Source organism: Grammomys surdaster, unplaced genomic scaffold (genome assembly GCF_004785775.1).
Source record: "Grammomys surdaster isolate TR1022 unplaced genomic scaffold, NIH_TR_1.0 170, whole genome shotgun sequence".
NCBI lineage: Eukaryota > Metazoa > Chordata > Mammalia > Rodentia > Muridae > Grammomys > Grammomys surdaster.
The window spans coordinates 23,719,173-23,744,018 of record NW_021604618.1 but is presented as its reverse complement, the minus strand read 5'-3'; the positions used below and the strand labels follow the sequence as shown (position 1 = coordinate 23,744,018).

Below are 24,846 nucleotides of genomic sequence, written 5' to 3'. Positions count from 1 at the left end.
TGTTTAAGGTAATGGCTCTTCTCTTCCTAAATTCCACCCTTGAGACATCTATCTTAATATCTTTCCTCTGCCCACAGCTGGCAAACAGTTTGTTTCTCAAATTCCTCAAATCTCCATTGCCTCTCAAACTTCTTTTGTACTTTCTTTGTTTGATCACATTTTCTGTAGATCCCCCAGATTATATTTTTAGTCTGCCTACTTCCCTCTGGCTCCTAACTCATGCTATCTCCTTGGGTAACACTCTTGAGGCCCTGACATACCCTGTCATTGGTCCCTCTAACAGAAGAACACCTTTCTCCTAAAGCCAAAGGATCAGGTATTCAGTGGCTCCGGTGACAAGTGTGATGTCAGGTTACAGATACTGTTTCCTGAGAGACCACACTACAGTGTCAGAGGAACCCCAGGATGCCCACAATGCCCCGTCTTCACCTGGCTATTCCTTCAAGGTGAGAATAACCAGAACTCACCTCTAGGACTAGTGTGCCCCTGGAAACATGGCTCTGAGCCTCCAGCCCCTACTGCTGCTGCTCCTGTTGCTCCTGCCTCAGGAAGGTAAGAGTAGTGAGTAGGCTTTGGATGAAGGAGAATAATCTTTCCTCTCTTTAAAACTGTGTTTATGACTTGGGTGGTGGTGGTGCACACCTGTAATCCCAGAAGTTGGGAGGCAGAGGCAAGTGGATCTGTGAAATAGTGGCCAGCCTAGTCTACAGAGCTAGTTCCAGGACAGCCAAACTGGAAAAACAAAAACAAACAAAAACCTGTATGTGTAACTTCCCCCCCTTTTAAAGATTTATTTCTTTATTATTTTATGTATATGACCACTCTATCTGCATGTAGATGTCTGCAAGTCTGAAGAAGACATTAGATCCCATTACAGATGGTTGTGAGCCACTATGTAGTTGCTGGGAATTGAACTCAGGACCTCTGAAAGAGCAGATAGTACTCTTAACCACTAACCCATTTCTCTCCAACCCTTGCCCTCCTTTTGAAACTGGTGTGTGTGTGTGTGTGTGTGTGTGTGAGAGAGAGAGAGAGAGAGAGAGAGAGACAGAGAGAGAGACAGAGAGAGAGACACAGAGAGAGAGAGAAGCATTTCCCTTCTTTTAAAAATTGTGTGTGTACACACTGGTGAGGCGCCATGGCACACAGGTAGAAGCAAGGACAACCTCAGGATTTTATTCTCTTCTCTCTCATTCCTCAAGATGGGTTCTTGGATTTGAACTCAGGTCACTAGGCTTGCCAAGGGATGCCTTTACCTGCTAGGCATCTCACTGACCTGCCTTCCCCTTTAACAAGACAAGAGTGTGCATGGTAGCTGAGTATGGTGGCTCGTGCCTGTTAGCCCAGCACTCTGAGGCAGAGGATTGGGAGTTAAGTCCGTCCTAGATTATATAGATAACTCTTGTCTCAAAAAGTATATAAAGTAATAAATAGTGTGGGGTTAGCCATTTAGATAAAAGCTAAAGGGTCAAGGAAGAGGACAGAGATTGCTGCTGTGGGTGACACTGAGGATTCAGAAAGCAGGTCAAGATTTACTGTAGGGTACTGAGAGGGATGGCCTCACTCTATCTTCAGATCTCAGCAGGGAACTGTGCTCAGGGGAAAAGCTAGTTTGGGCTTTAGGCCTTTCTCCTTTCTCCTTTTTTTTTTTTAAATTGGATGTTTTATTTACATTTCATATGTTATCCCCTTACCCCCTCCCCCCCTCCCCCAGGAACTCCCTATCCCCTCACCCCTCTTCCTGCTTCTCTGCGAATGTACCCCTACCTACCCCCCACTCCCACCTCCCCACCCTCAAATTCCCACCCACTGGGGCATCCAGCCTTCATGAGGTCAAGGATCTCTTCTCCCACCTATGCCCGACAGGGCCTTCCACCCTTACATATACAGCTGAAGCCATGGGTCTCTCCCTATGTGCTCCCAGGCTGGTGGTTAGGACCCTGGGAGCTGTGGTTGGTTGGTATTGTTGCTCTCCTCATGGGGCCACAAATCCTTTCAGCTCCAACAGTCTTCACTCTAACTCCTCCATTGGGAACCCCATGATCAGTTCAATGGCTAGCTGTGAGCATCCATCTCTGAATATGTCAGACTCTTGCAGACCTCTAAGGAGACAGCTATATCAGGCTCTTATCAGCATGCACTTCCTGACTTCCACATCAGCATCTACCTTTGGTGACTGCACATGGGATGGATACCCAGGTGGAATGGTCTCCAGATGGTCCTTCCTTCAGTTTCTGTCCCTCACTTTGGCTCTCTCCTTTAGTGATCTCTTGTCTCTCTTCTTATAGTGACTGTGGCTCCTACTGGGCCTCAGTCTTTGGATGCCGGTCTCTCCCTTCTGAAGTCATTCATCTCCACTCTGGACCAAGCTCCTCAGCGTTCTCTCAGCCAGTCACGGTTCTCTGCATTCCTGGCCAACATTTCTTCTTCCTTCAAGCTTGGGAGGATGGGGGAGGGACCGGTGGGAGAGCCCCCACCTCTCCAGCCCCCTGCACTTCGGCTCCATGATTTCCTCGTGACACTGAGAGGTAGCCCAGACTGGGAGCCAATGCTAGGGCTTCTGGGAGATGTGCTGGCACTCCTGGGACAGGAACAGACTCCCCGGGACTTTTTGGTGCACCAGGCAGGAGTACTGGGTGGACTTGTAGAGGCCTTGTTGGGAGCATTAGTTCCTGGAGGTCCCCCGTCCCCCACAAGACCCCCATGCACCCGCGATGGCCCTTCTGACTGTGTCCTGGCTGCTGACTGGTTGCCTTCTCTGATGTTGTTATTAGAGGGTACACGCTGGCAGGCCCTGGTGCAGTTGCAGCCCAGTGTGGAACCAACCAATGCCACAGTTCTTGATGGGAGAGAGCCAGCTCCTCACTTTTTACAGGGTCTGCTGGGCTTGCTTACCCCAGCAGGAGAGTTGGGCTCTGAGGAGGCTCTTTGGGGTGGTCTGCTGCGCACAGTGGGGGCCCCCCTCTATGCTGCCTTCCAGGAGGGACTACTACGAGTCATTCACTCTCTGCAAGATGAAGTCTTTTCTATTATGGGACAGCCAGAGCCTGATGCCAGTGGGCAGTGCCAGGGAGGTGAGTGATGCCGGGGGGAGAGGGGCTGTGGTAGGGAAAGAAGGTGAGATTGGGTCACTGTCCTCCTTCCTCTTCCCCTCCTAGGCAACCTTCAACAGCTGCTCCTATGGTAAGTAACAGGAGAACTCAGGAGAAAATCAAGAGGAGTGTGGGTTAGTGGTTTTGGAGTGTGATGTCTGGGTTGGTGTTCAACTCCCCTTCGTTGTCACGTGACCTTGGACACCTCGCACGTGATATGTGCCTCACTTTCCCCATTTGTAAAACAGAATAACTACTGCTGCAGAGTAGTTGTGAGGAACACAATGAGTCGAGAAAAGTTAGGCATGTTGGTACATGTCTTTAAGCCCAGCACTCTGGAGGCAGAGGCAGGAGGATCTCTGAGTTGAAGGCTAGTCTGGTCTACAGAGCAAGTTCCAGGACAGCCAGGGATACACAGAAAAACCCTGTCTCAGAAAAGAAAAAAAAAGAATTGACAAAGTATAAACCACTTAGAACAATGTCGGGCATACAGTGCTAGCACACGTTAGCTAGTGAAGATGGTACTTGGGGACACAGAGGCACAGCTGCACTTCTCTGTCTCACTACAATGATGCCAGAGCACAGATGAATTCAGTTGTCCTAATGACTTCCTGATAGGAGCCCCCAAACAAGGGTTGTGTATAAGCTACCCAAAGCCAGCTGAAGAAGGAAGAAAGGAGGGGACAGGCATTGTCCCAGGCAGTCTTGTGCCTTGGCAGCATAGATTTCTCTCCTCTCCTCTGCCTTAGTACTCACTCAGGTCAGTACTACCTTTCTTCTCAGGAAGCTTACCTTAGGAAAAGCCTGTGCTTGCCTAAAAGCCTCTGCAGAGTTCAGAGCTAGGGTCAAAATCTTCAGCTGGAGGAGGTGTGAACTGACCCTGTCCTACCTGCTCGTCTCTATGCACCCAGGGGCATGCGGAACAACCTTTCTTGGGATGCCCGAGCACTGGGTTTTCTATCTGGATCACCACCTCCACCTCCTGCTCTCCTGCACTGCCTGAGTAGACATGTGCCTCTGCCCAGGGCTTCCCAGCCTGCAGCTCACATCAGCCCTCGACAGCAGCGAGCCATCTCTGTGGAGGCCCTCTGCGAGAACCACTCAGGCCCAGAACCACCCTACAGCATCTCCAACTTCTCTATCTACTTGCTCTGCCAGCACATCAAGCCTGCTACCCCTAGGCCCCCTCCTACCACCCCACAGCCTCCTCCTACCACCCCACAGCCCCCTCCTACCACCCCACAGCCCCCTCCTGTCACCCTAAGGCCATCTCCTACCACCCCACAGCCCCCTCCCAGTACCGCTGTCATCTGCCAGACAGCTGTATGGTATGCAGTCTCATGGGCACCAGGTGCCCGAGGTTGGCTCCAAGCTTGCCATGATCAGTTTCCTGATCAATTTCTGGATATGATCTGTAGCAATCTCTCATTTTCAGCCCTGTCTGGCCCCAATCGTCGCTTGGTAAAGCAGCTCTGTGCTGGCCTGCTCCCACCTCCCACTAACTGCCCACCAGGCCTGATCCCTGTGCCCCTCACCCCAGAAATATTTTGGGGTTGCTTCCTGGAGAATGAGACACTGTGGGCTGAACGGTTGTGTGTGGAGGAGAGTCTGCAGGCTGTGCCCCCACGGAACCAGGCTTGGGTTCAGCATGTGTGTCGGGGCCCCACCTCAGATGCCACTGATTTTCCACCCTGCCATGTTGGACCCTGTGGGGAACGCTGCCCAGATGGGGGTAGCTTTCTGCTCATGGTCTGTGCCAATGACACTCTGTATGAAGCCTTGGTTCCCTTCTGGGCTTGGCTAGCAGGCCAATGCAGAATTAGTCGTGGAGGAAATGATACTTGCTTTCTAGAAGGCATGCTGGGCCCCTTGTTGCCCTCACTGCCACCTCTGGGACCATCCCCACTCTGCCTGGCTCCTGGTCCCTTTCTGCTTGGCATGTTATCGCAGTTGCCACGCTGTCAGTCCTCTGTGCCAGCCCTTGCTCACCCCACACGCCTGCATTACCTCCTGCGCCTACTGACCTTCCTTTTGGGTCCAGGGACTGGGGGTGCTGAGACTCAGGGAATGTTAGGTCGAGCTCTGCTGCTCTCTAGCCTCCCAGACAACTGTTCATTCTGGGATGCCTTCCGACCAGAGGGCCGGAGAAGTGTGCTGAGGACAGTTGGAGAGTACCTGCAGCGAGAAGAACCAACCACACCAGGCTTAGAGTCCACAGTCAGCCTCAGCTCTGGTATAAGCAAGATGGAGCTTCTATCTTGCTTCAGTGTGAGTAAATTGTCCCTGAAAAAGCCCTTGGAGCAAGGGATGGGACTCCAGGAAATGTCCCTAATATAGAGAAGTAGTGTAGTCCTCCAAGTGATTTAAGTTCACAGCCCTAGAGCCTGATGGGCTTGGGCTGCCACCCTCAGCCAGGTTATTCTGTCTTCTCATCTGTAAACTGAATGTAACAAGATGCTAACTCTTAGAGTAGTTGCAAAGACCATATAGAATGCTCTGTGCTGTGGGCTTAGCTTGGTGCATGATACATAAACATGCAGGCAATAGACTTCATCTCCTGATTCTCTCACTCCCTAACTCTCCCCTATTCTGCTATAGGTAGCAAAGGGTTTTCATTCTCTCCCTATCCAGCGAGGATTGTGGGCTAGAAAGTAAGACTAAAAGAGAAAGATTTAAGAGGAGTACAAACTGGGCTGGGGAGATGGCTCAGGGGTTAAGAGCACTGGCTGCTCTTCAGAGGTCCTGAGTTCAATTCCCAGAAACCACATGGTGGCTCACAACCATCTGTTGTGGGATCCAATGCCTTCTCCTGGTGTCCAAGGAGAATGACAGTGTACCCACACACATAAAATAAACAATTTTTAAAAAGTGGGGGAGTACAAACCAGAAGTCTGGTTGGGTTCAACTATTGCATAAATTACTGTCATCTTGGGCAAGTAATGCTTTCCTGCATTGTAGATTCTTTTCTGTATGCCAAAGGAACTTAAAATGTTACATTTTAAAATTGATTCATCGATTATGATATCTGTTTGTAAAAGGCACTTGTGAGAGTTGTTAGCTCATTTTAGGGCCGTTTTTCAAGCCCGAGATTGAGTGAAACGGAATTAGAGTGATTGGAATTTGGTTCAGGCCTACACGTATTTGGCTCCAGAGTACAAGAGAAGATAGGACATGGTCCCAGACTTAATGTGGACCACCATCTGAAGAGATGCACATACCAGCTTCAGATGAAGGGCGTGCAAGCATCCTCACAAAGTTGAGTTAAATTGCCTGGGGAAGATTTAGAAGGATTAGAGAGACAGCTCTCTTCCTGTATTTTCTCCTCACCAGCCTGTACTATGGGATCTACTCCAGAGAGAGAAGAGCATTTGGGCCCTGAGGATCCTAGTGAAGGTAGCAGGTGGGGGGAGGAGGGCACATGGGTGGCTGAGTGACAGCCATGGCTTGAAATGGCTAGCCACTGAGGTCATATCCACCATTGCTTCCTGTTTCTAGGCCTACCTGCGTATGCCTCCAGAAGACCTTCAGCAGCTGGTGCTTTCAGCAGAGATGGAGGCTGCACAGGGCTTCCTGACGCTCATGCATCGTTCCTGGGCTAAGTTGAAGGTGGAGCATAGAGGGAAGGGGAGCAAGAATAGAAAGATCAAAGGGACCAATATCCTTAGCATTCTGGGGGTTTGCTTCAGTGAAAAGAAAAGGGATGTCAGAAGATAGTGAATAAGCTTGGAGGCAGTATTCCTTTCTCTGTTCCTGCAGGTTCAGCCATCCGAGGAGGAGGCCATGGGCCGCCTGACAGCCTTGCTACTCCAGCGGTACCCACGCCTCACCTCACAGCTCTTCATTGACATGTCACCCCTCATTCCCTTCCTGGCTGTCCCTGATCTCATGCGCTTCCCACCATCCCTTTTGGCCAATGACAGTGTGTAAGCGCTATTCCTGCCTGTCAAGCTCACCCGCCTACAGAGGTCCCTTTTAGGGAGACCCTCCTTCCTGTCCACAGTGACAAGATTATAGCAGAGAGGATATAAGAAAAATGTTAAGACTTGTTACTCTCCTTAGCTTGGCTGCCATCCGGGATCACAGCTCAGGAATGAAGCCTGAACAGAAGGAGGCCCTGGCAAAGCGACTGCTGGCCCCTGAGCTGTTTGGAGAAGTGCCTGATTGGCCCCAGGAGCTGCTGTGGGCAGCGCTGCCTCTGCTACCCCATCTTCCCCTGGATAGCTTTCTCCAGCTCAGCCCTCACCAGGTAGGAGAATATTTAATAGCACCTTCTCCTAGTGGGGTTCCCTAGTGGGGTCCCTGTCTCACCATTACCCCACCTTTCCTTCCATGTTTCAGATCCAAGCCCTGGAAGATAGCTGGCCAGTAGCAGGTCTTGGGCCAGGACACGCCCGACATGTGCTTCGTAGCCTAGTTAACCAGAGCGTGGAGGATGGGGAGGAGCAGGTGCGCAGGTGAGTGGCTGTGGAACAGCTAGTGACCAGCATGGAGTTGTATAGAAGCAGGGCTAGCATCACAGAAAGGAGCAAGAGAAGAGGAAGGGGCCTTGGCAAGCTAGGGGCTCTGAGAGAGAAACTGATATATGGTGCTCACATTTCCTAGTTTAGTTTATATGCCTACTCTATGTACCAAATAGTTGGTGCCTGGGTACTTATCTGGAACCACATCAAGGCCAACTTCATGCCTCCTTCAGGCTTGGATCCCTTGCTTGTTTCCTGAGTCCTGAGGAGCTACAGAATCTGGTACCCTTGAGTGATCCAATGGGGCCTGTAGAACAAGGCCTGCTGGAATGTGCAGCCAATGGGACCCTCAGCCCAGAAGGACGGGTGAGACCTTTGGTACAAATCTGAAAGACTCCAGGCTCCCCTAGGGTTTGTGTGAGTGACTTGCACAATTGCACCAACCAAGCTCAAGCACAGTGGTGTGGGCTCCCTATCACCTCTATTCTTGAGTGCCTAGCCATTCTCATCTCTTACCTCTGCTTCCTATCCCTACCCTATTATACCCTTTGTGATCTTGAATCTGTTCTACTCTGGTCCTATGCCTGCTTCCAAGTACTAGCCCAAGCCTGGTAAATCCAGATGTGCATTTGAAAAGTCAGTCCTGGACACAGCTGTATTTCCTCCCTAGTCCTAAGCCTTCCTTTGTTACAGGTGGCATATGAACTTCTGGGAGTGTTGCGTTCATCTGGAGGAACTGTCTTAAGCCCCCGAGAGCTGAGGGTCTGGGCACCTCTCTTTCCCCAGCTGGGCCTCCGCTTCCTGCAGGAGCTCTCAGAGCCCCAGCTTAGAGCCATGCTTCCTGCCCTACAGGGAGCCAGTGTCACACCTGCCCAGGTGAGCTTGTCTTACTTTCTGAAGCTCCAATCATGAGAACCCTATGTGGAGATGTCATCACCACCTCTTTTCCCTGGGTGAGCACTGAAGGTGAGCCATATGCCAACAAGGCATGCCTCCTTCCCCTTTCTCAGCTCCAGAAGGATCTCTAGATGGGTTGGTCCTTGTGGTGGCTGAGAGGGAACCAGAAGCTTTAGAGGGAGGTTCAGGGACCGGGTTGGGACTTGGCTGATGGTTCCTGTTCCATCCCATTACAGGCTGTTCTGTTGTTTGGAAGGCTCCTTCCTAGGCATGATGTGAGTAGCACAAGGTCTCAGTGCCTCCTAGAGGGCTCTGTTCCCACGGCTCCTGTACTGGCCCTCTCCTCCCTCTCACTCCTCTCATACATACTACCCTACTTTATTTTCTTCTCTGACGTCCTGCCTCTCATCTTCAGACCTCTTATTTCTCTTGTTTCTTAGCTGTCCCTGGAGGAACTCTGCTCCCTGCACCCTCTCCTGCCAGGTCTCAGCCCCCAGACACTCCAGGCCATCCCTAAGCAAGTTCTGGTTGGCGCTTGTTCCTGCCTGGGCCCTGAACTGTCAAGGCTTTCATCTTGCCAGATTGCAGCTCTGCTGCAGACCTTTCGGGTATGAGGACAGGGAGAAAGAGAGAAGCAAAGATGGGTGGTATGTAGGGGGTAGACACCTTTGTTTCCAGGGAAAACACACACACAAACACGCGCACTCATGCACACACACACACACACTTACACACATGTGCACACACATGCATGCACATACACACACTCACACACACACCAAATACACACACACACTCCATATACACACACTTACACAGACTACAGGCACAAACATACACACGTATACTCACACACATACACTTACACACACACACACACACTACTAATTCTCGTGCAGGTAAAAGATGGTGTTAAAGATGTGGGTGCAGCAGGGTCTGGCACAGCTGTGTGCATTCCTGGTCAGGTATGTGTGGGATCTCCGGACTGAGCACCTCTCCATGTTCTGGGTGGTTTCATCTGGCTGGTGTTGTCTCACACACTCACCCTGCAGTGGCTCTGAAAGTTCAGGTTAGCTCCGTGCCCACATAGACACTGACAGCATCCTGGTTCCTGATGCTGAGCTGTATTCTCCCACTATCTTATAAAATCAAACCCAAAAGGCTAAGGCCATCCAGGCCTTTGAGGACTAGTGCAGACCCTCTCACCCATCATAACACTGCTGTCCATCACTGCCTGCAGCCCACCACTTGGCCAGACTGCCTGCTTCCCCTGCTCCCATTAAAGCTACTACAGCTGGACACTGTGGCTCTTCTGGCAAACCGAAGACTCTATCGGCAGCTGCCTTGGTCTGAGCAACAGGTAACTCTTCTGCCCTTAGAACTCCCCCTGTCTTCTCTACTTCCTTCACTCAGCCCTTGCTCTGATACCTTATTCATAATCATTGCTTCACTGATCTCTCTCCCTCTCCCTCCCCCTCTCCCTCATCCATCTCCCTCCCCCTCCCCCTCATCCCTCTCCCTCCCTCCCCCTCCCCCATGTCCCTCTCCTTCCCCCTCCCTCTCTCTCTCTCTCTCTCTCCCCCTCCCCCTCTCCCCCCCTCCTTTATTACTAGGATTTCTCAGAAGAGTGTAGGGCTTTGGGAAGGGGGTGCTGGTAGGAATCACAAAGTACAGAATCAGGATCCCCTCTGAGGCCCTCAGGACAGTACCTCCTCCCCTGGGAAGCTGTCCTCTCTTTGTTTATTTATAGGCACAGTTTCTCTGGAAGAAGATGCAAGTGCCTACCAACATGACCCTGAGGAATCTGCAGTGAGTAGCCATGTTGGACAGTTGGTTCAGTTCAGCTGGTGTTATTGTTGTTATTGCTGTTCTTAAGGGCTTTCTTGTTCTCCTCCTACCCTGCCACAGTGCCACAGCTATCCAGTTATTGCCGTGGGAGTTAGAAAACTTAGGCCCGTGTCACACTCTGTTACCAAAAGCCAAGTCTCTTAGTCACTCTAAGCTTCAGATTTTTTTCTTTTATACAATAAGAATTAAAATAGAGTGCTAGTGAAGATTGAATGAGATTAAGGCACATAAGATCTTTAACACATCACTTGGCCAAGTAGAAAGTCCCGATAGACACTTGCTGTTCTTAATTTAATTCAAGGTGACTTCAGAGCTGCTAGAGAAAGCAGTACGTATCACTTTACTTACACCTACAGTAAAAGAACCAGGGGCTTTGGAACCTGAAGACATAGCTGTAGTCTCAGCTTACTTGTAGCAGACTGGTGTCAAGAACATCCTTTATTTTCTCATTGCTCAACAGTGAGGATGTTATGGAAAGCTAATGATGTTATCTACATACAGACATTTCACAAGCTGTAAATGGCTATCAGTGAGCATCTGTCTTTGTGCTGAGAGTGCTGATATCGAGAATCAGGGAGGCCATTACATGTGCTAAAGAGCATCTTCCAACTCACATGTCCACAGGGCTCTGGGCAACCTGGCAGGAGGCATGTCCTGTGAGTTTCTGCAGCAGATCAGCTCAATGGTAGACTTCCTTGATGTGGTACACATGCTCTACCAACTGCCCACTGGTGTTCGAGAGAGCCTGGTGAGAGGGTGACTTAGTTATCAATGGGAGGCTTGGTCTTGTGGTTCAGAACCCTGGGGGAGGGGCATGCTCAGTTCTGTTTGACCCTGCTTTCTCTACACTATGCCTCTTAGCGGGCCTGTATCTGGACAGAGCTACAGCGGAGACTGACAATGCCAGAGCCAGAGCTGACCACCCTGGGGCCAGAACTGAGTGAGCTTGACACAAAACTACTCCTGGACTTGCCGTAAGTGCATGCCTGGAGACACAGGGGCCTCAGGGGTCTCACTTTGGAATAGAAGGTCCCCACTTGGGAAATATCCAGAAGAGGTAGCTTTCTGTTGAGTGCTTCCCTGACATCATATACAGTCCCAAACAAGACTCTTTCTGGACTCATTTTGTGAGTCCATCTGTTCCCAAGAATGGCCCTGGTGTAGGGAAGCTAATACTGTGTTATGGCAATCAGGTGATTTTTTTAGGAAAAATTTAGGCTACATTTATGGATGTGTAATGACTGAAATAAAGGAGGAAATGGTCTATTTATGTCTTAGAGGATTGTAACCTGATTAGAGCACTATATTTTCAATATGTTCTGAAGAGTGGAGGTAGCGGATAAAGTGTGTTTCAAAGCCCTCAAATCCTTGAGAAAGTACCCAGTAGAAAGTGTACAGGCGTATTTATGAGTAGCTCTATGGAAACAAGACTAGGATTAATAAGGGAAAAATCAGATTTTTTTGTATAATGTAATACAATTGGAGCAGTGAGTTTCTGATCATTTATACTATCCAAATCTAAGTTGGATGTCCCAGGGAAGGAATGTTAGAGAGACAATTCAAGTATGAATTGGGGAGAGAAGAATAAGCAAGCTAAGTTTCCTCCATCTGAGATTCTAGTTTATGAGTATCTTTTTGAAAGGGTCTCACTGTGTTGCATAGCTCTTGCTGGCCTGGAACTCACAGTATAGACCAGGCTGGCCTTGAACTCTAGAACTCTTGATCCACTTGTCTCTGATTCCAAAGTGCTGGGATTAAAAGCATGTGCCACTACACTTGCACGTGGTTTCTTTTTTAAATCTTTAATTATTATTTTATTTTATGTGTATTAGTGTTTTGTTGCATGGAGTTCTATATACCAGGTAAATCCCCTAATGCCCACAGAGACCAGAGAGGGTGTTGGATCCCTTGGAAGTGGAGTTACAGATAATTGTGAGTCACCATGGGGATGCTGGGAATTAAACCCTGGTCCTTTGGAAGAGCAGCCAGTGCTCTTAGACACTAGTTCATGAGGACCTTACCCATGTGCTTCTTTCCTCATTTTCCCAGCCCCTTGCTATCTAAGCTGTAAGTGAGAGTAGGAAAAGCCTGGAGTTAAAGACTTCCTAGAGGTGTGAGGATAGAGGAAACAGATAATACCCATGCTTGTTTGCTTGCAAGATTTCTTGTAGGTTTTGGTACTCATACGCTTGACCCTGTATAGAAAACAGGTACCACTTCTGATTTCTGTTCTGTTTTGTTTTTAAGGCCATTTAAATTTCTTTAACTATGTTGATTCTCTAAGATAATGTAGAACTCCAAGAGCCCAGCTGAGGTAAAAGACTGTGGGTCAGAAAACCAAAGTTTCTCACTTGTGAAGACTGACAAGAGATTTGAACAGTGTTTACTATAGGGGGCTTCTGAGTTCATCATATCAGATAGGATTGATTCAAAAGATAGCTAGAGATAGCCATTCTCTTTGCTCTGTCCCTTCAAGCACATGGTGCGAACTGGCTCAAGACTGTTGGATGTCAGTTCTGTGTCGAGTCACAAGTTTAGGTCTGATATTAGGAATGTGGGACCTGATGAGCCCTTCTCAGCTTGGCTCAGATCCACTTGAATGTCATCACTGCTAAATTTCAATAATAGGATCCAGCTGATGGACAGATTGTCCAATGACTCCATTATGTTGGTGGCGGAGTTGATCCAAGGCACTCCAGAGCAGCTGCTGGCACTGACCCCACTCCACCAGGCAGCCTTGGCAGAACGAGCACTGAAAAACCTGGTAAGAGTCTACCCTATCAGACCCAGATCTGATGGCTTTGGCAATCCCTTCAAATAGTGTTCTTTCACTTCTAGATCCAAGTCCTAGACTGCTAATCTATCTACTGGCCTTCTAGAGCTGCCTCTCGGTTCTTCAATTCATCTGCTTCATGTTTCCTGTTTGTGTCCCTTGGAGTCTAAGAAATCCTTTAGTTTCTGCCTCTCAGTCTTTCTAACTGCTTCTGTCTGAGCTCATTCACTCTTTAAGTCAGTGAACAAGAGCAAAGGCCTTCATAGGGGCCAAGTTGGAAGTAGAAGCAGAGGGACGGTCAAGGGACTTGTTATCTTGATCGAAGAGTCTGGTACTCCAAGTCAGGTGCGTTCTCCAAGGCTTGATGCCCCTCTCCAGGCTCCAAAGGAGACCCCAATCTCCAAAGAAGTGCTGGAGACATTGGGCCCCTTGGTTGGATTCCTGGGAATAGAGAGCACGCGACGGATCCCTTTACCCATTCTACTGTCTCATCTCAGTCAGCTGCAGGGCTTCTGCCTAGGAGAGACATTTGCTACAGAGCTGGGATGGCTGCTGTTGCAGGAGCCTGTTCTTGGGTATGGTCCTTTGGTAACATCCTATGCCCAGGTCCTTGACCATCACATGCTTAAAGGTATCCTCGCTCCCCAGTGACAGCATGTCAAAGTCCTCACAGTCTCTTCAACTCTAGCTGTCCCTTCTGTCCTCTAGAAAACCAGAATTGTGGAGCCAGGATGAAGTAGAGCAAGCTGGACGCCTAGTATTCACTCTGTCTGCTGAGGCTATTTCCTTAATCCCTAGGGTGAGGTGAAGGAACAAGGGCACTGAGGGGTGGCTGTGGGGAGTGAGCTCATTGGGGCGGTGCAACTTGTTTCTGACAAGACTGCTAAACAGAGGCTAAACTTGTTTATGGCTTTTGTTTTCAATTTTATTTATTTGTGGCAGCCACAAATGAGTGGCTCATTCTGTAGCCCAGGCTGGCTTTAAAATTCATGGCAATCCTCCTTCAGCATCTGGAGTGATGAAATTCCAGGCATGAATTCCCCATATGAGCCCCCATATCCGATGGTAGGATCTGGATTGCCAGGTTGTCTTTCCTTCTCTCTATTCTCTGTCTTGCAGGAGGCTTTGGGCCCAGAGACCCTAGAGCGGCTTCTGGGAAAGCAGCAGAGCTGGGAGCAGAGCAGAGTGGGACATCTGTGTGGGGGACCACAGCTTTCCCACAAGAAAGCAGCTCTGGTAGCTGGGATTGTGCATCCAGCTGCTGAGGGTCTACAAGGTGAAGCTACCCAAATACTCATATGCTCATCGGGGTGTGTGAGGAAAAAGCATCAAGACAAACAGTGTAATTAGAAGCTTGGGTGGGTGACTGTTGGTGGCTGAGCTTACAAGGCCCTTGGTTCACCACAAACAGCACAGTAGGGTGGGAAGCTGGTCTCTAGGTGTGTTGTATCTTTGAGCAGGTTTCCTGACCTCCGGGGTTTGGTCATCAAGGGTTACAAGATGATATTCAAAGTATCTTCTAGTTGTAAGGGTCTATAATCCTGGCAGTTTAAACTCCTTAAATGTTTAAAGGCAGGTGTGGTGGCATTCACACCTATCATCCAAATACTTGGGAGTGGAGGCAGAAAGATCAGAAATTCAAGGCCGGCGTTAGCTACAGAGCAGATTTAAGGCCAACCTGGGCTATGTAAAATCCTGTCTCAAAAATAAAACAAAACAGCAATTTAGCCCAGAGTTTTATTTTCTTGTTCTCTTGAGCCTGGCAAAATGTGGAGCTCTTTCCTGGGGAAATCCCTAACCAGGAGACAATCATGACTCAGCTCTTCATTAAGAACCTGAACTATCTCCTCTCTGTTCTATATAACACAGGATGGCCTTGTATCCAGTCACTTAATTCAGATAGCCCGTGAACCCTCGAATTTTCATTGTCAGCATTCCACTGCCTCATCATCCAAAGATTGGATGGCCTATGACTATCATTGTAGGCATAATTTAGTGTCACATTGACCCTTTGTCTCTGCTTTCTTCTGTCAGAGCCTGTACCGAACTGTGCAGACATACGGGGAACCTTCCCAGCAGCCTGGTCTGCGACACAGATCGCAGAGATGGAACTCTCAGACTTTGAAGACTGCCTGTCACTGTTTGCTGGAGATTCAGGACTTGGTCCTGAAGAACTACAGGCAGCCATGGGCAAGGCCAAGCAGGTTAGGGATGGAGAGACTAACAGGTCTGTATGAGTGGAAATGCAAAGAAATTGAGTAAGTGTGGTACGGGACACAAAGGACTGGAAAATTGGGTGTGAGGTGGGGAAGTGATGAAAGTGAGAGATTTGGATGATAAGTTGGGGGTCAGAGGGGGATCAATAATGAAGGAAGGGTAGCAGTAAAATGGATAGAGGCACTATTTGAATGTGTATCAAAATTGTCCAGGGAGCAGGTTCTTAAAAGGCAATTGCTGGGTCCCATGCCAGACTGACTAAGAATCTCTGGAGTTTGGGTCTGGCATCTTCACTTCAGCAGGTACTTCACCGGGTCTGGTGCATATGAAATTTAGAATTCGTGGACTGGAGTTTGCTCTTCTTTCCTATGGAGACTATCCAGCCTTTCAGTAACCCCTGAATCAGAAAAAACTTTCATCTTACTATAGAGGAAAGTAAAAACAAGGGGAGTGATCTGACCAGTATCCCACAGCTGAAGTCCCGTTCCCAGCATTTGATGCCTAGCCCAGTGCTTTCTCCACTCACATGGTTCCTGTCTTCCTCCTAGTTATGGGGTCCCCCCCGAGGATTCCGTCCTGAGCAGATCTTGCAGCTGGGCCGTCTCCTGATAGGTCTAGGAGAACGGGAACTGCAGGAGCTTACTCTGGTGGACTGGGGTGTGCTGAGCAACCTGGGGCAGATAGATGGCTGGAGTTCTGTCCAGGTACCACCTTCTCTCTTCCTTGCCTTGCCCCAGACATACATCCTGTAGACCCAGTCCTCTCAATTATCCAAACCCAAGGATTTTCTCTTGCAATCCTTTCTGGCCATTCTTCCTATCTTTTCTTGGTTTGGGTTTTTTGGTTTGGTTTGGTTTTTTGTTTGTTTGTTTGTTTGTTTGTTTATTTTATTTATGAGTACATTGTCACTGACTTCGGACACACCAGAATAGGGCATCCAATCTCATTACGGATGGTTGTGAGCCACCATGTGGTTGCTGGGATTTGAACTCAGAACCTCTGGAAGAGCAGTCAGTGCTCTTAACCGCTGAGCCATCTCTCCAGCCCGTTTGTTTGTTTTTTTAATATTTATTTATTTAATGTATATGAGTACTCTGTTGGCATGTACATGGCTTGTACATCTGCAGCCCAGAAGAGAACATCAGATCACATTGTAGATGGTTGTGAGCCACCATGTGGTTGCTGGGATTGAATTCAGGACCTCTAAAGGAGCAGCTAATGAGCTGTACCATCTGAACTGCTGAGCCATCTCTCCAGCCCAGTTTTTTGTTTGTTTAGACAAGGTCTTAGACCCTGGTTTTGACCCTATTACATAGTTGAGGATAGCCTAGAGCTCCTGGTTCTGCTACCTGTGGCTCCTAAATTTTGAGATTATAAGTGTGTCACCACAGTCAGCTTCTGTCTTTTCATAGTACTCTATACTGTGACCTTAGGACCTGACTTATTCTGAGGTCCTAGGTTCCTAGATCTCTCTACTGTCCTTTCCCCTTTCTCCTCTTCCTTCTATTGTTGTGAAGGCAAGGGTGTGTCCTTGATTTTCTCCATAGCTTTTGGATCTTTCAATGTTAGTAACAATACAGTCTAGTAGTGCCTTTCATTCTCCTACTCATTTTCCATTAATTCCCCACAATTTAATCTCTTTATCCTGCACTCCTCCCAGCTCCGAGCCATAGTCTCCAGTTTTCTAAGGCAGAGTGGTCGGCATGTGAGCCACCTGGACTTCATTTATCTGACAGCACTGGGTTACACACTCTGTGGATTGAGACCAGAGGAGTTACAGCTTATCAGCAGTTGGGAGTTCAGGTAACCTCTGGAAGGTTTGGACTGGTGGTGCTGTAGTGGAGATGGGCTCATGAAAGGGTTGTCCCATGAAGGAAGGGAGTCCATTTGAAGCCATCTTTCCCTCCATTTTAAGACCACAGCCCCTGACACTGAAGCTGAATTCTCCCTTTCTCCCGCCTGCTCCACAGCCAAGCAGCTCTCTTCCTGGGTAGCTTACATCTCCCATGTTCTGAGGAACAGCTGGAAGTTCTGGCCTATCTTCTTGTGTTGCCTGGTGGCTTTGGCCCAGTCAGTAACTGGGGGCCTGAGATCTTCACTGAAATTGGCACGATAGCAGGTGGGGAAGCTGAGCCACTGTTTGTCACTGGGTGTCAGGGTTTGGTTTCCACATTATGGATGGGTTGGGATAGTTAAGTGTGTTCTGCTTCTGTTACCAGCTGGCATCCCAGACTTGGCTCTTTCAGCACTATTACGGGGACAGATCCAAGGCCTGACTCCTCTTGCCATTTCTGTCATTCCTGCCCCCAAGTTTGCAGTGAGTTTTGGTGGGCTGGGGTCTAGAGTTTCACAGGGAGAGCACGGACCCAATGTAGTTACATGGATGTACTGATTCCCGTCCTTTCCTCTAGGTGGTCTTCAACCCCGTCCAGTTATCTAGTCTCACCAGGGGTCAGGCTATAGCTGTTACTCCTGAGCAAATGGCCTATCTGAGTCCTGAGCAGCGACGAGCAGTTGCATGGGCCCAGCACGAAGGGAAGGAGATGCCAGAGCAGCAGGGTAAGTTACCAACTGCACAGTTTGATAAGCTGTCATATGACCCAGAGTCCAAGTCCTAACTTGGTGCTATCTCGTCCTCAGAACCCACACAGGAGAATCTTTGGAGTAGAGAGATCTATATACAGAGCTAATTTTGAAGCATCAAAGGCTCCTGCGGAGCGGAACTGTGATTTTTTTCCTCCCATTCCTTGTCTCATTCTAGGTCGAAGCTCAGCCTGGGGTCTCTACGACTGGTTCCAAGCCTCCTGGGCTCTGGCATTGACCATCAGCTTTTTTGGCTACCTATTATGATACTGTTCCTTCAGTTGAGGGAGAAAACTTACATCATACTGAACAAATTGTAAATGGAAGTGCATTCTAATTATTCTCAGTAAGTGGATGAGGATTATGGGTAAAATTCCAATGCATTCCACCCACCTAAGAATCGTGCTCCTGGCGTATACATCTCTTGCCATTATGAATAACTCCATTGTTTCGTTTCATTTCCTACTTCCTCCTCACCACACCAATAGAAATAACACAGACAGTTGCAACTTAATGTGGAGTCTTTACTGGGACAGGGAGCGAGAGGCAGGTCCAGGGCAAGTAGAATGGGCCACTGTTAAATATGCAGAAGTCCTGGGGCTCTTGGTTCATCTGCTGGGGATGGGGAGTCAGTGTTTGCCGTGGACAAGAGGTGGAGGGATTCGAATATCCTGTCCTTTCTCCAGACGCCGTTCACAATCAATCAAATAGTTGACCCCATCGATGACCAGCTGCACCAGCTCCACCTGAAGAACACTAGTCCTTGATCCCTGTTTCTCACAATTTACCTGAGCTGCTTTTTCTTTCTTTCTTTCTTTTTTTTTTTTTTTCAATTTTTGAGACAGGATCTCACTATGTAGCCCTGGCTGGCCTGGGACTCACAGAAATCTGTCTTGCCTCTGCTGATATTAAAAGCATACATCTTACTTGACCTGAGTTTCTTTAGCACAGATCTTCCATCTCTGCAAACTCATTTTCTCTCTCCTCCCCACTCTACTTGACCATTGCTTCAGATTCTATGACATCCCTGAGGCTCACTCACCATCTTATCTCAACCTCTTAACCTAATTCATAAGACCTCACCTCTGATTTGCCAAGTCGATCCAAATTAGAGATGTCAAAGACACTGCCTGTGGCAGCAGTGTCCACTCCTCCAGTTCCACGCTTTTGCAGTCTTAAGTTCTCCAGGATCTTTGGGAAGCGGCTATCCTAGATGCAAGATAAAGATCAGGGGCAGAGAGTCTGACATATTCAGAGGCAGATGCTCACAGCTAACCATTGAACTGATCAAGGAGTTCCCAATGGAGGAGTTAGAGAGAAGACTGAAGGAGCTGAAAGGGTTTGCGGCTCCATGAGGAACAACCAACCAGACCAACAATACCAACCAACCAGAGCCCCCAGGGTCTAAACCACCAGCCTGAGAGCACTTAGGGAGGGACCTATGACTCCAGCTGTATATGTAGGGGAGGATGGCCTTGTCGGCATAGCTGGGAAAGGAGATCCTTGGTCCCATGAAGGCTGGATGCCCAGTATGAGGGAATTTGAGGGTGGGGAGGTGGGGGCACATCCTCATACAAGCAGGAGGAGAGGGGATGGGATAGAGAGTTCCTGGGTGGGTGGGGAATGGGGTAAGGGGATAACATCTGAAATGTAATATATATATATATATATATATATATATATATATATATATGTGTGTGTGTGTGTGTGTGTGTGTATATATATGTGTATATATATATATATATATATATATATATATATATATATATATATATATGAAGATCAGGGGCAGGTCAGTAGAGGCAGAGGCTGTTCCTACCTTGCCCTTGGCCCACTAGCTGTAATCCCATATGACTGACTCCTTTCAGAGTACCTCCTCCATCCCCTTCCAAATCCCCCTTTTCACTTACACCCCTCTAACCCCACATATCCTTTACTTTGCTTAGCAGTGGCAGTTTGATGTGTACTCCTGCCCGAAGTCCAGTGCCCAGGTTAGATGGACAGGTCAAGATGTATCCTAAACGCTCATTCCACATGAACTCCCAGCCTCGTTCCTGGATCAGCTTCTCCACCTGTGTCAACAGAGGTTCTGTTGTGAAAGATCAGGGATGGATGTATCCCTCTTAGTCCCACAGCCACTCTAGAACTGTGTCTACAACGAGAAACTTGAGGATTGACTGTTGTTGTTAAAACTGTCATCGTATGTAGACGAACACTTTGATGTTGCATTATATGCATACTGATAAGATTGTGATAGATAGATTGATCATGGAAGAAGCTTGAGAGAATGATACATTAAGGGTGGCCTGGGAAATGAATAGAAGTTGTAAACAGGACATAGAGTTCTCATGCATCCATTCTATCTTTGACAAAGAGCAAAGGGTCCCTTTGGACAGAAATGAGATGATAAGGGGGGAGAGTCTACTCTTAGCTGTAAGAGGAACATGTGTAGTAAAGCAGGGAGACATGAGAAGGTGCAGCAGAGAAGCCAGATTCACAGGTACATGCAAGAAGAGGAGACTGCAAGAGGTGTTCCTGCTTTCCTGATCACCATAATGACTATTAGGATGGAAGAGTCAGGGGTCTGCCAGAGCAATAGACACAAAGACCTAAAGATGATACTCTCCATAACTCGGAAGGACTCACAAGCATGGGGATTCTTACATGCTGAAGCTAACACTTATTATAGAATAATTCCTTTGCCTGCATTATTTCATTTAATCCTCTACTTTATAGATAAATACACAGAGTCATATAATTAAAGAGTGTTTCTCTAAGCACTCATAGAACATTATCCATTCCTTGCCGAAAATAGTATAAGCTTCCTGGCTAGAATCTAAAAGGGAAACACCCTTTCTTTACAAGTCCAAAAATAAAACTGTAGATACAAGAATATACATTAAGGATTAGATCTATGGCAGCTTCTAACACAGAATAAATATAGAGACCCTGTCCATACAAGACTACTGAGTCACCTCTCACCCAGAACCACACATTCTAGAACTTAAGCAAGTTTGGCCTCTGCCTTCCCTAGTCTTTCTAGCACTTTCTACTTAAAGCCTAGATACAATGATAGATAGAATCCAGAGTCAAGGTTCACCTTGGCTTAGAACTGGGTGATATATCATGAGCATTCCAATGTCTCACGTCCTACATCAGTCCAGGCTCAAACGTTCTCCTTAACTGCACATCCCACCTCACACCACCTACCCCAGCACTGGCTTGCCATATCCTTGGTTCCTTCTTTGCATTACTTGGCAAAGATTATGCTTTATTTTCTTCCTTAGGTTACTGATACTCTTTCTATTTTTAGAGTAACTATATGCCCTGGTTTTCCAAGGATGGCCCTGGTTTGTAACTATTATCCTAGCATGACAATGACCCTTTGTACTATCAGAAATACCCTGGGTTGACTGACAAGTAATATAACTAATCTACCTATGTAGCTCTATGGTTTTTCTCATTTCCTCCCACCTAGCTCCCTGGTACACCCTTCTCCAACCTCTTTGAGGCCCCGGCAGAATCTCTCAAACACTCTCTTCATGTTGCCGCCTTTCTCCATAGAGATGACCCTTGTGTGGTCCTCCTCATTCACCCAGATCAAGAAACTCTTCTCATTGTTGTGCCTGAGGGCAGGAGGTATAGTGGTCAACAGGCAAGACAAGCACTGGGGTAGATGAAAACTTTGCACATACAAGGGAATCAAAAAAGTTGGGTCAGCCCCATACCATATTCCTCGAGCATCTGGCCAGTCTCGAGCCATTCCTGCTGCAGTCAGCAATGGGGACACAGGTTTATCAAACAGAAAATGGTCCTGAGGAGAATAAAAGGCTCTGGTTTAAGAATTCTCACAGTATCATCTGGGCAATCTGTCTTTTCTGGCCCAGCCTCCCCTCTGCCTCTTTTCCGTCTGCTCCCCTCCTCCCCATCTCGTTCCCTGTCAAGGATCCTCACATCAATAAGCTGTTGCTGCTCTGCCTCTGTCATCTCACTGAGCCTATAGTACCGTCCAGCCAGGTCACCCTTCAGGCCACTCAGTGCGTCCACCACAACACGCTCCACCTCTCGCCGCTCTGCCCGAGTGCAGGCTGGAGGGAGACTGAGTCCCCTGATACTTCTGCCAGTTCTCACTCTTGAAGACAATACATACCTCTCATCAAAGTAGCCAGAACGGATCTGAGGAATAAGAGAAATGACTATAAATCACAGAAACGCAGAAGGTGGGAGCTCTTAAGGATTCTAAAGCAGGCCCTGGAAGGAAGGACACACTGGATAGGCATGCTGGCTGAAGACATTGTGGTCATTTCTCCTAACTTCTCACTTTGGGTACAGCCTTTCTTTTTTCTTTTTCTTTCTTTCTTTCTTTCTTTCTTTCTTTCTTTCTTTCTTTTTTTTTTTGAGGGAGGAGTGTCTCTCCTGAGCCTTCTTAGAGCTGAGATTACAGGTGTGAGCCACCACACCCAGCCAGGACATAGTCACTTCTTAAAACTTCTTTCACCATTTTGTACTTTGACCATATTCTCCTCAACTCCATTATCCTGACTCTTATCCATATGTCTTCCTATCTGCTATTCTTCAAGATATGCAATTCTTCCTCTTATCAATATCATGAGCTCAGCAGTCTAACCATGAGTCAGGAAACAAGGTGTAATGATTGGAGATATGGAATGCTGTGCACAAGGCTGCACGCATTGCAAGTGTCACATTTGGCTCACTTTACTGGCATCAAGGTCAGTGGTGTGCTTCATTGTTCTGGGGTCATATCCATTATGCCGCTCTTGGATCACTGGGTCAAACAGTTCAGCAAATATCTGAAAAGGAGTTAAGAGGGAGAGCCGGTTATAAAGAAGAAATGCCTTCCTAGACTTCAGTTGTAGATTGATATCACTGGGTCAGAAATTTGAGTATAGACAATCCAGAGTCTTGAGGGAACAGAGATGAGGGAGGAAGGAACTGGGGTTTCTGAGGGGCCCCCTACCTCATAGGTCTCCTCATCTCCAGCCACCATGCCCACAGTCTTGATGAAAGGGTGGCCAGGGTTGTCCACTCCAGTCTGGATGCACTGATCTAATGTCCAACCAGTGGGTGTGGTCTTGTCGCAGAGCCGTGCATAGACTGCTGGGGTCAGGTGACTGGCCATGCAGTTGTTGTGCTTTCGGAGGTCTGGGTACTCAGCGCTGGGGAGGGGGTACCCAGTAACCATGGAGGGAGGGCGCACAGGAGACTAGACCTACTGATGTCAGCTGGGAGCTGTCCAGTGAGCCATGTCTGGCTTTGCTCATTGGAAGGAGGGGGAATTAGAGGTAGGCTAAATCTTGGTAATCTCTTTAGGGATTTCCAGGGTCTTTTCTTTGCTAATAGTTCTAACATCTCAATTCCATATCTACACAGTTCCTTTTCTCTAGTGAGCACATTAGAGATGGGGGAGGGGAGAGGCTCAGGAGAATGCAGGAGAACAAGGAGAATAGGTCTAGATAAGAAAAAAAGGCAGTTTCTAGTTATCCAAAAAGGATTTGGGCAGTGGGTGAACCTAGAATTCACAAAGCCAAAGCTGGCTTGGAGGCAGTGACATCAGGTGACATGTCCTTAGACACGTTCTTCCCTTACAGATTTGGCCCTACTCTTCCTACATGGCTGGGATCTCCAAACTGTGCAGAAATCCATCTTCGAGGCCCTGTCTTTTGCTAGGGTCATCCTCTCTACCCGTTCGATTCCCATCATCACCACTACCACCCCCAGCCCCCACCTCGTGCATCTCAAGCTCTAATACCTCGGGGGGTACAGTCTCCTCCGTTCACCTGCGGCGGCTCCTACAGATTCCGGGCGGAGCAGAATCCCGGCGGTGAGAGACCCAGCTCCAGCCAAAGCCAGGAGCTTGAGTCCGGGGCGAGCAGACAGCAGACGGGAGAAGGGACCAGCCATGGCTTGGGGATGCGTCTACAGGGTTCGGAGCAGGATCTGGAGCAAGTCGAGAACTAGGAGGGAGGATGCAACCGGATAGAGAGGCGATGGAGCCTGGTCGGAGACTGGAGCCAAAATAGGGGTCACAATGAAGGCTGAAGCTGAAGTGGCCAGCCTGTGTCTACAAGGCTGCAGAAGAAGCGCAGCAAGCAAGCGGCCAGCCAGAGCAGAGGGAGGCCCCAGCCGCAGTCTCCAGGGGTGGGGCTCACTCAGGCTCCGCCTTCCCGCCTGCCACCGCGCTAGGTGTGCGGGGGTGGGGTTGGGTAGCACTAGCCAGGTAATTAGGAAGACCCGAGATTCATTCCCTGAGGCTGGGGACAGACGCCCACCAAGGATGAGGATGGTCAGATTTCAGCACTAAGTAGAGGACAGCACCACGGGGATTCCCGAACCTGAAACCCCCTTCTCCCATGCCCACTCTGTTTAATCTGAAACCCAATCCGTCTATTTTCTAGGTTTTGGGGGTGGGGTTGACATTGCCCAGCCTCTTTTCTGAATTCGATCTGCACGCCATCTCTCCATTTTCCCCAGGAGAGGCAACCGCAGGAAAAACCACAGAATAAACAGATACAAGAGGAAGACTGAGAGCTCATGGGAAAAGACACCGCAGCCTCAAGGTCACCTTTCCCCAAGAACCAGGAAGAGCACCAGGGAACTCCCTGCTACACCTTTACTTCCCTAACAAGGTTGAGAAAGGATTCCTTAAGAATCAGAAAGCTATTGGCTCTTATCCCGTCTATTCTGTCTCCCAAACTCACTGCCCCCAAGTCTTCAGCTTGGCTATTTCCTGCCTCTCATTGGGGTCCTCCTTTTTTTTTTTTTTCTCTACTCTAACCCCTGCCTCACCTTTGATCTTTTATTTCTCTTCCTTTTTCCAGGATTAAACCTGTTTGCTGTTCGAAGGACTCCCTCTGAGTAGTGTCTGAAAGCCTACCTGTTGATTGCTCTGGGTGTGGGGCTGGGGTTGGGCAGGGAATGGTGAGTTTCTTCTTCCTTCTCTTCCTTCTCTGCAGCT

General features: G+C 48.4%; 2 protein-coding genes across 3 annotated transcripts; one reads left to right on the top strand and one right to left on the bottom strand.

Annotated features, from left to right (window-relative positions):
* Positions 1 to 416: 416 nt before the first annotated feature.
* Strc (stereocilin) lies at positions 417 to 18,385 on the top strand. 2 transcript variants are annotated; one of them, XM_028766946.1, is made up of 30 exons: positions 495 to 558; positions 2,289 to 3,074; positions 3,159 to 3,183; positions 4,004 to 4,263; positions 4,369 to 5,360; positions 6,423 to 6,485; positions 6,588 to 6,698; positions 6,849 to 7,015; positions 7,152 to 7,338; positions 7,431 to 7,546; positions 7,786 to 7,918; positions 8,246 to 8,428; positions 8,686 to 8,724; positions 8,890 to 9,057; positions 9,349 to 9,420; positions 9,690 to 9,809; positions 10,200 to 10,258; positions 10,922 to 11,045; positions 11,159 to 11,271; positions 12,926 to 13,061; positions 13,449 to 13,645; positions 13,779 to 13,869; positions 14,190 to 14,346; positions 15,105 to 15,274; positions 15,836 to 15,991; positions 16,948 to 17,090; positions 17,258 to 17,406; positions 17,507 to 17,604; positions 17,699 to 17,846; positions 18,049 to 18,137. In XM_028766946.1, exons 1-30 carry the CDS (start codon positions 495 to 497, stop codon positions 18,135 to 18,137), a joined length of 5,316 nt encoding a protein of 1,771 aa, XP_028622779.1. The 2 variants fall into 2 exon arrangements, with proteins under 2 accessions (XP_028622778.1, XP_028622779.1); XM_028766945.1 differs by having other exon boundaries at positions 417 to 552; positions 4,004 to 5,360; positions 9,349 to 9,414; positions 18,049 to 18,385.
* On the bottom strand, positions 18,374 to 24,846 carry Ckmt1a (creatine kinase, mitochondrial 1A). Its single transcript, XM_028766947.1, has 10 exons — positions 24,766 to 24,846; positions 23,641 to 23,845; positions 22,849 to 23,047; positions 22,586 to 22,681; positions 21,825 to 22,046; positions 21,599 to 21,684; positions 21,373 to 21,496; positions 19,808 to 19,942; positions 18,954 to 19,079; positions 18,374 to 18,616 (listed from the first exon to the last, which is right to left on the bottom strand). Exons 2-10 carry the CDS (start codon positions 23,790 to 23,792, stop codon positions 18,500 to 18,502), a joined length of 1,257 nt encoding a protein of 418 aa, XP_028622780.1. The 5' UTR covers positions 23,793 to 23,845; positions 24,766 to 24,846; the 3' UTR covers positions 18,374 to 18,499.